Raw genomic sequence first — 10,875 nt, forward strand, 5'->3', positions numbered from 1 at the left:
TTTTTTTAACGCGCTTTTTTCTTTTTTCTCGCTATTTTAAAGCTTACAAATTGTCATAATTCAGGATGGGGAAAAATCTCTATAGGGTTTGCCTATGAGGGTTCCAACTGGACGCCGTTCCTGATCTTCCTTGATCTCGAGGCGATTTCTCCTCATTTTCGGTGGTGGGAAATCTTTTTCTTTTAGTTTCTTTTGTAAGTTGTCATCTACGAGGCTTTCTTTTCTCGGTTTTGGAGTTTTAGGGTTACAGACCATTATTTTCAAAATAATAATCATGAGTGAAGGTGAGATTAGGGCACAAAAAAACAAATCAACTATGAGGGAGGATGAAAATAGGGCACAATTCTACAAAACAGATTTAAGCGAAGATAGTTACGTTTGGGAAGCAGAAGACGAGCAAGGCAGTTCAAAGGAGGCTTTTATTCTTCTTGGACGGATATGGTCGATGAAGGCTATTAACGTTAAAGCAGCAATCGACACTATGGCTAAGGTATGGCAATCAAAAGGTACTGTTGTGGCTAATGTCTTGGATGTGAAGGAAAGGATTTTTGTGTTTAAATTTGCGAATGAAAAGGATAGATCGAAAGTTATCGAGGGTCAACCATGCCATTTCGATAAATTTATCGGGTGTTTTAATGAACCAAGTGGGGAGGGAAAGCTTACAGATACTCCACTATTTCATGTGCCTTTGTGGGTTAGGGTTTATGACCTTCTTCTTAGGGGGAGAACAAATGAAGCTAATATCAAATATCTGGGGTCACAATTAGGACAATATGTGGGAATGGAGGAATCAGCGACTCTAGAGATTGAAAGAACGGTTAGGATACGGGTGGTGCATGATGTTAGGAAGCCTCTGAAGAAGGTGGTAGGGGTTCGTATGGCTCATGGCAGGTGGGTGGAGTTCAAGGTGAAATATGAGCGCCTTCCTATTTTCTGCTATGGTTGTGGGATCTTTGGGCATGGGGAGAAGGATTGTGAGGAGGGACCATATGAAGAGGGCGAGCTACAATTTAGCGAGGAGCTTAGGGCATCGCCAAGGAAAGCTGTGAAGACTGTAGTGGAAAGGAGTACTGATAGAGGGAAAGCGCTGGGAGGAGAGTTGGAGAAGGAGTTTCAGAAAAGAGAGGAGGAAGCCATACAAAATCTTATTGATAAATTACAGAATATTGTTGTGCGACGGAGGGAGAGGAGCAGTTCGCTGAGAAGGCAAGAAGAGGAGGGGAGTGTCGAGAAGGATGTAGTTGAGGGGGGTGGGAAGTAGATGTCTGAGATGATGTCGGGGAGGGGAGAAAGTGTGGGCGGCTGGGAAGGAGGACACAATGTGCGAGATGTTAATGATGTTGGAGGAGGTGGGAGCAAGCAGGGGATGAGGAAGGAAGTGCCATCAAGGGAAAGAGAGACTGATATGGTGGTGGACAGCGTGGGTAGAAGGGGAGAAAAGGAGCCAGCTAAATGGAAGAAGATGGAGAGGGTGGTAAAAGAAGGTGCAGCGCAGGAGATAGGTGTCCAATTGAAGGATAGAAAGCGAAGGCAAAACGAAGTGGAGATTGGTGAGGCTTAGAAAAAAATCAAATTATCTATGGGTGTAATGTCACCTGAGGCGGAGGTTGAGGTCGCTCAACCCCGCCGGGACCAATGAGTCTGTTATGCTACAACTGTCGGGGGCTAGGCAACGACCCGACAGTTGTTAGGTTGAGGGGGTTGCTACGGAGGGAGGATGTGGAAGTTGTTATTCTTATGGAAACTAAAATGAGTGCTAGCGAGATGAGGAGTGTAATTACGAGAATCGGGGGATATGATGGTGTGGCTGCAGACTCGATTGGCCGCTCTGCTCGAGTTGCTATCTTATGGAAGGAGGGAGTTGAGGTGAATGTTATTTCATCCACAGCTCATCATATTGATGTCTCTATAAGTGGACTGTTTGGGGTTGATGCTTGGCGATTGACGGGTTTTTATGGGTGGTCAAGGCATGAAGACAAGTGGCGGTCATGGCAACTGTTGAGAGAGCTAAAAGTTTTGTCAAACCTTCCCTGGATGGTTATAGGCGATTTTAATGAGATTCTGTTTGAACATGAGAAACTGGGGGGGTGCTATAAGGGAACAAGCTGATATGGACAATTTTAGAGAAGCAATGGACGAATGCGGACTGATTGATATAGGCTATGTGGGTAAGCCGTATACGTGGTGGAATAAAAGAGGAGAATCAGAGGCTGTTTACGAAATATTGGATCGTGCTCTTGCCACGGCATCCTTTGTCGAGACTTGCCCTACTATCATGCTCCATCATTTGGAGTTTGATAAGTCAGACCATGCCTCTATAAAACTTGCTTTATATAAACCACCGAGAGCCACTAAGGCCAAAAAGTTTCGTTTTGAAGACATGTGGTCGAAAGATGAAGAGTGTGAGGGGGTGATCCAAGAATCATGGATGGGGGAACTGCATGTTGGGGGTAGGCTGGAGGCGCTATCCAAGCTAAAACAATGCAAAATGAAGCTTTTGGAATAGAGCAAAAACCGTTTTGGGAATTTACGGAAGCAGATTGAGGAGACAAGGAAGCGCCTGATTTTCTTAGACAATTGTGCACCCTCAATGGATGTAGTGGAGGAGAGGAAAATGGTGTGTTCACGGCTGGATGCATGAACTTCTAATGGCGGAGGAAGGGTATTGGAGGCAGCATTCCCAGGTTAATTACCTTGAAGAAGGGGATAGGAATACTGCTTTCTTCCACCTAAGGGCTTCGAATAGAAGGCGAAGGAATAGGATTGACCGGCTGAAAGATGAAGAGGATAATTTGGTCACTGATGAGGAAGGACTAGGGAAACTGGCAACAGAATATTTTAATGAACTCTTCTCATCATCGAATCCGACGAGAATGGATGAAGTGGTACAATGTCTCACGCCGAACGTGACAGGGGAGATGAATGCGGATTTCACAAGACCTTTCAGGAGGGAAGAAGTGTTTCAGGCCCTTTGCCAAATGAAGCCGTCGAAGGCACCGGGACCGGATGGGTTCAATGCTAATTTCTTCCAAACATATTGGCATATTATCGGTGGTGAAGTGGCTGATTTGGTTATCAAATGCCTAGAAGGAGAGGAAGATATAGCTAATATAAATAACACTTTTATTGTGTTAATCCCAAAAGTGAAGCAGGCTTGTCATATGAGGGAGTTCCGACCCATTTCGTTATGCAATGTGCTATATAAGCTAGCTGCCAAGGTGATTATTAACAGGTTAAAACCTTATTTGAATGCCTTAGTGGATGGAGAACAAAGCGCTTTTGTCCCGGGTAGGCTCATCACGGATAATGCTATTATAGCATTTGAAGCTTTTCATTACATAAAATCTCACCATCAGGGGAAGCAGGGATACATGGCCTTCAAGCTAGACATGAGCAAAGCCTATGACCGCGTGGAGTGGACTTTCCTCGAACGAATTATGGCTAGAATGGAGTTTGCGGCTAAATGGATCGATATGGTGATGAGGTGCGTTAGAACAGTAAGATCGGTTGTGCTCATAAATGGCTTACCAACGACACCCTTTTATCTTAGACGAGGACTGAGACAAGGCGACCCGCTATCGCCTTACCTCTTTATCTTGTGTGCTAATTTTTTCTCTCGGTTAATCTCGAAGGAGGTAGAGAGGAGAAGCCTTGATGGGATTTGGATATGTAGTCAGGCCCCGGTTTTGACCCACCTTTTCTTCGCAGACGATACACTCATCTTAAGCCGGGCTAATAAAAAGAATGCAGAAACAATTAGATTGTTCATCAATGTGTACCAAGAAGCGTCAGGCCAACGACTTAATATGCAAAAGTCAGAGATTTTCTATAGCCCTAATACCCAAGCGGAAGTGAGAAACGAAGTGCAAGAGTTGCTGGATGCAAACGTGGTCCAAACGCCGTCAAAATACCTCGGCATTCCTGCCACTGTGGGAAAGAATAGAACTCGGGCTTTTGTTTCGCTAAAGGAACGAATATGGAAAAAGCTTAAAGGATGGAAAGAGAAGTTGCTCTCATTTGCGGGCAGAGAGGTCCTCATTAAGGCGGTGGCCCAATCGATCCCTACTTACCAAATGGGGCTCTTTAAATTTCCATTAAAGCTATGCTCGGAAATGGAAGGAAGCCTGGCGAGGTTTTGGTGGGGACATGGAGAGGAGAAACATCGCATACATTGGGTGGCATGGGATAAAATGTGTAAGACTAAGCGAGACGGGGGTCTTGGATATAGGCACTTTGAATCCTTTAATGAAGCAATGCTAGCAAAACAAGTTTGGAGGCTATATGACAATCCCAACTCACTGGTTGCTCGACTCCTAGCTGCACGGTATCACCCAAATGGCGACATTACCACTGCTGTTTTGGGGCATCATCCGTCTTACATTTGGAGGAGCTTAATGGAGGTTATGTGGGTGATTAAGGAGGGGGGTCGTTGGCTAATTGGTGACGGTAAGAAGGCTAATTTTTGGAACGACCCATGGATAAATAGGGGACCTTCTTTTCGACTGATCTCGCCTGCTAGGGGTGAAGTAGGGAGTAAAGTTGCGGACTGGATGCTGAACGGACCGAGGAGGTGGAACGTCGAAAATTTGCAGCAATATCTCCTTGATTTTGAGGTACATGATGTAGCAAAAATACCACTGTGTGAAGGAGATGCGGAGGACAAGCTGATATGGCACTATGAGAAGTCGGGGAGGTACACAGTTAAGTCAGGATACCACTTTATTCGCTGGACGAAAGAGCAAAAGGAAGGAAGGGGCAATTCGAGTGAGGGCTCGAAATTATGGGGTAATCTATGGAAGCTACACGTCCCACCAAAAGTGAAGAGCTTCATATGGCGGGCAGTTAAGGGAGCTTTACCATGTGCCATGAATATCCACTGGAGGGTTAGTGACGCGGACCCGACCTGCTTCCGATGCAAGGGACAATTGGAAAGTGAGTCACATGCGCTCGTTTGGTGTCCGTATGCTCAGACGGTCTGGGAGAATGCTGGTATCGAAGTGAATGAGACCTGGGATCGAATTCCGTTACTACCATATTTAATTGAGAGCATCATCACCAATAACAGGGGGATGGAACAAAGCAAATTAATCATTATGTTATGGGTAATCTGGAATCAACGAAATAAAGAGTTTCATGGAGGAGAAGCATGGGACCCGTGACGAGTGGTAAAAAAAGCGGCTTGGGGTTATTGGCAGGCGTGGAATGGGGCACAAGGGAAGGGGATGAGGAAACATGAAAAGACTGATGGGAATATAACGAGATGGAAGCCACCTCGGGAGGGATTTTTCAAGGTTAATGTCGATGCCGCGGTACTAGGGGAGATGGGTTGTGGTTTGGGAGTGATAATTCGGGACCACGATGGACATATCGAGAGAGCTGGAGATCAACAAACAAGGGAGCGTTGGGAGGCGGAGATTGCTGAAGCTAAAACCATGGAGTTTGGTTTACGAATGGCATTGCAGATGGGCATTGTGAGTATCGTCGCGGAATCGGACTGCAAGACGTTGGTGAACATGCTGAAATTGGAAACCCTACCGTCGAGTTACTTGGGCAATATTGGGAGGTCGATTCGAAATTTAGCTTCTTAGTTTAATAGTATTGAGTTTAATTTTGTTCGTAGGGACGGTAATAGAGCGGCCCATTGTATGGCTCATTTACTCCCCTTACTCTATACTACTAGAGTTTGGGTTAGGATGGTGCCGGACTCTTTATCTGATCTTGTTGCTACCGATTCAAATTTGTTTAATCATGAATAAATAAAGTTGATTTTTCCCTAAAAAAAAAAATTGTCATAATTCGAACTATACCTCATGGCTCCAGACTTGCTATTTTTTTGGTCTATGCGAGAATTTATGTGTAATTTTTACGCTACATTTTCAATCGTGTTAAAATTATTGTTCACAAGATAGGTTCACATATAAAATGTTAATGGAGTAATTTAATCAGAGGTTATACGGAGAACATCTTTTTGGGTTAAAGTTTAACCTTCAATATAAAAGAATAATTTATTGAATATACGTGATTTACAAATTATCACACATTTAATTTCCGAGTGCGCCCTCATTGTCAAAGAAAATACATGATGCGTTGGTGCCTTCGTTACGTTAGGAATAAGTGTACCAAGTAAGAAGGAACGGTGGACTATGGAAACAAGTCGAGGCCAATATTTTCGATTTCTTCCCATGATCTTAACAAATGTACCACCTCGTTTTAGTCTCGTATATTATCCATTATCATTACCTTATTAAACTTATTTACTACGAATATTTTACATATAACGATATACAACATGAGTCTTATACTATACGAGTACAATTTTTTCTTAAAGAGGGATTGGATGAATGACACAGTACCAAGTACTCTCTTAATCTCTAAAGGATATTGCGAGAGAGCGCCCACTTCAAGGCCTCCCTAATTGCCAAAGCTTCCGCTTGCTCAGCATTCTCAGCATTTCCTTTGATACAGAATTCAGACACAACCTCATTATCAAACATGATACACCCACCCAAACCAGTAACAAGCTCTTTAGACCACGCAACATCCACATAAATATGAGACTGAGAGCAGTTTAGAGAACCCTGGATCAAAGGAAAGAGAACTCCATTCCTAAGGCTAGTCAAGTCTTCCTCCAAAGGTGTTGGAAAGGTAACGATCCCGATTTCCTATCCTCCGCAGAAAGAGTCAATTTAAGAGAATCTTGGTACAGTAAGATAGCACCAATAGGGGAACACTCTGAATTATCAAAGACCTTTCTGCACCTTACCACCCAGATAGTCCAGATAGTACTGTAGACACCAAAATTTTATATTTTGGTATCTATTTATTTTATTGTATCTTAATTATTTAGAGATAATTATCAAAAAATATTGTGATAATATCTTAGGAAATTAGGATATTATAGAATATTCTACCTTGCCCTCAAAGCCACTTCACTATAAATATAGATCTTGTGTTTAGAGTTTAAGGGAAGAGCACATGGATTAAGTCTCAAACGACCCCGTCTTCCCACTACCAAATTGTAGGTAGGATGGAATAAGTCAAAAAGACCCCATCTTTTCTCCTTACGAGATTAAGTCGACAAGACCCTCGTAACACTATCAAAGGTCAAAACCCTAAATCACCTAGAGATGGAATCAAGACAGTTACGAAAATTGTAACCTTCAATCTTTCAATAATAAAACTCTTGTTTTCCGTATTATTTTTGTGCCTCTATTTATTATTGCAGGTTCAATTTTTTATGGTTTACAAATTGGCACGCCCGGTGGGACAATTTTCGCTCTTCATCTCCATTCTCAAGGGTCAAGTTTAGTAGCAAGTTTTATATTTTGGTATCTATTTATTTTATTGTATCTTAATTATTTAGAGATAATTATCAAAAAATATTGTGATAATATCTTAGGAAATTAGGATATTCTAGAATATTCTACCTTGCCCTCCAAGCCACTTCACTATAAATATAGATCTTGTGTTTAGGGTTTAAGGGGAGAGCACATGGATTAAGTCTCAAACGACCCCGTCTTCCCACTAGCAAATTGTAGGTAGGATGGAATAAGTCAAAAAGACCCCATCTTTTCTCCCTACGAGATTAAGTCGACAAGACCCTCGTAGCACTATCAAAACCCTAAATCACCTAGAGACGGAATCAAGAGAGTTACGAAAATTGTAACCTTCAATCTTTCAATAATAAAACTCTTGTTTTCCGTATTATTTTTGTGCCTCTATTTATTATTGCAGGTTCAATTTTTTATGGTTTACAAATTGGCACGCCTTCAGGGGACAATTTTCGCTTTTCATCTCCATTCTCAAGGGTCAAGTTTAGTAGCAAGTTTCGAGACAAAGTTGCAGACAACATCAAAGTCTCTACAACCAGTCTCGAGGGGGCATTTGTAGACACCAAAATTTTATATTTTGGTATCTATTTATTTTATTGTATCTTAATTATTTAGAGATAATTATCAAAAAATATTGTGATAATATCTTAGGAAATTAGGATATTCTAGAATATTCTACCTTGCCCTCCAAGCCACTTCACTATAAATAATGATCTTGTGTTTAGGGTTTAAGGGGAGAGCACATGGATTAAGTCTCAAACGACCCCGTCTTCCCACTACCAAATTGTAGGTAGGATGGAATAAGTCAAAAAGACCCCATCTTTTCTCCCTACGAGATTAAGTCGACAAGACCCTCGTAACACTATCAAAACCCTAAATCACCTAGAGATGGAATCAAGAGAGTTACGAAAATTGTAACCTTCAATCTTTCAATAATAAAACTCTTATTTTCCGTATTATTTGTGTGCCTCTATTTATTATTGCAGGTTCAATTTTTTATGGTTTACAAATTGGCACGCCCGGTGGGACAATTTTCGCTCTTCATCTCCATTCTCAAGGGGCAAGTTTAGTAGCAAGTTTTATATTTTGGTACCTATTTATTTTATTGTATCTTAATTACTTAGAGATAATTATCAAAAAATATTTTGATAATATCTTAGGAAATTAGGATATTCTAGAATATTCTACCTTGCCCTCCAAGCCACTTCACTATAAATATAGATCTTGTGTTTAGGGTTTAAGGGGAGAGCACATGGATTAAGTCTCAAACGACCCCGTCTTCCCACTAGCAAATTGTAGGTAGGATGGAATAAGTCAAAAAGACCCCATCTTTTCTCCCTACAAGATTAAGTCGACAAGACCCTCGTAGCACTATCAAAACCCTAAATCACCTAGAGACGGAATCAAGAGAGTTACGGAAATTATAACCTTCAATCTTTCAATAATAAAACTCTTGTTTTCCGTATTATTTTTGTGCCTCTATTTATTATTGCAGGTTCAATTTTTTATGGTTTACAAATTGGCACGCCCGGTGGGACAATTTTCGCTTTTCATCTCCATTCTCAAGGGTCAAGTTTAGTAGCAAGTTTCGAGACAAAGTTGCAGACAACATCAAAGTCTCTACAACCAGTCTCGAGGGGGCATTTGTAGACACCAAAATTTTATATTTTGGTATCTATTTATTTTATTGTATCTTAATTATTTAGAGATAATTATCAAAAAATATTGTGATAATATCTTAGGAAATTAGGATATTCTAGAATATTCTACCCTGCCCTCCAAGCCACTTCACTATAAATATAGATCTTGTGTTTAGGGTTTAAGGGGAGAGCACATGGATTAAGTCTCAGACGACCCCGTCTTCCCACTACCAAATTGTAGGTAGGATGAAATAAGTCAAAAAGACCCCATCTTTTCTCCCTACGAGATTAAGTCGACAAGACCCTCGTAGCACTATCAAAACCCTAAATCACCTAGAGATGGAATCAAGAGAGTTACGGAAATTGTAACCTTCAATCTTTCAATAATAAAACTCTTGTTTTCCGTATTATTTTTATGCCTCTATTTATTATTGCAGGTTCAATTTTTTATGGTTTACAAGTACACAAAAAGGAAAGACAAGCCTCTTATTTATTATCAGCCTTAAATAGAACAGAAAGCCAGTTGCACACCCAAGACTGGATGTTCAAATTATCCCCTGATTGAGCCCGAATCCCCAGATCACTTCCAGCCCAAACTCTACTAGCAAAAGAACAATCACGGAAAAAAATGATCAGGCGTTTCTCTTTCTTATGAATCACAAAGCACGCAGTTAAAGGGGCCATCAAAACCCCTCTTTAAGAAACCATCCCCACAGGGCAACGATTCAGTGAGAATTTTCCAAATAAGAATGATCCAACTTTTCGGCCCTGGTAGGTTCCATAAGATTTTCTGAAAGACAACCATACACGCAGCTGGAATTCTTGAAAGGTCTTTCGGGGTAGCTGAAGTATTCCATGAGTTTTTTTAGTGCCATGTGATAGCCAATCTTAACTGAGTAATTTCCAGACGATGAAGCCGACCAGAAAAAGTTATCACTGCCTTTAGAGCATCGAATCGGAATAGCAAGAATGTCTTTCACAGAGGTTTCATAAAAAAACATAGACCCGAATCTACGGTCCCAACATCTATTGTCACAAATAAGATGTTTGATTCTCAAATTACTCAAATTAGGGGGATCGGTAAGAAGCTCTAAACATAGAGGTTTCGGCACCATCTCATTAACCCATTTAGTATTCCAAACACTAAGATCAGAAAGTGGAGAGATGTTCCAAGCTAAAAAAGGTTTAATGAGTTGAAGGCCCCAAACGATACCTTTCCATCTCCACGAAGAATTGCTCTTGCCATCATTAAAAAGCAGATCGCCATCTCGCCACCTTAGGCCATATTTAGCACCAATAGACTTACTAAGAATAGAATCTGGGTGGGTGATCATTCTCCATCCAATCTTTGCTAAGAGAGCTTGGTTGAACTCTTTCATACGTCTAATACCCAGACCACCATTCCCTTTAGGTTGGCTTAGGAAAAGCCTACCACACCAACTAATAGAAGGAGATTTCTTGTGACCCGCCCACCAAAAATGTGACAAGATAGCATCTAATCTTTTTATCACACTTATCGCGATTTTGAATACCGATAGAAAGTAAACAGAAATGGAAGACAAGTTTGAAATACATCTCTTGTCCCAAATTACATGGCATTGGAAGTTTGAAATTTGGACATCCAGGTCATTAGTCCGTTTCAATCAATTGATGATTATAAGTTTTGTCTTATGTAATCTAATCATACGAATAGCATAACAAACATTTCCCTACCGAAATCCTTATAGCATCTTGTATCATATTATGCTCATGTTTGGCGAGTATGTTGGTAGCGTGGTACGCATATGCATATAGGTGCTTCAAGACAAAATCACCAAAATTCCAGCTAAACCAAATAGTTTTACTCACGCAATTTAATACGAATATAAACATAGATATGTAATTGTTATACCTTTATCCAAGGA

At 41.0% G+C, this 10,875-nt stretch overlaps 1 protein-coding gene across 1 annotated transcript; it reads left to right on the forward strand.

Annotated features, from left to right (window-relative positions):
• The first annotated feature begins 5,222 nt into the window (after positions 1-5,222).
• Positions 5,223-5,588, forward strand: LOC141632859 (uncharacterized). The gene has a single exon (XM_074445366.1). The coding sequence runs from the start codon at positions 5,223-5,225 to the stop codon at positions 5,586-5,588; it is 366 nt and encodes a 121-aa protein (XP_074301467.1).
• The last annotated feature ends 5,287 nt before the right edge of the window (positions 5,589-10,875 follow it).

This window comes from Silene latifolia, chromosome Y (assembly GCF_048544455.1).
Source record: "Silene latifolia isolate original U9 population chromosome Y, ASM4854445v1, whole genome shotgun sequence".
NCBI lineage: Eukaryota > Viridiplantae > Streptophyta > Magnoliopsida > Caryophyllales > Caryophyllaceae > Silene > Silene latifolia.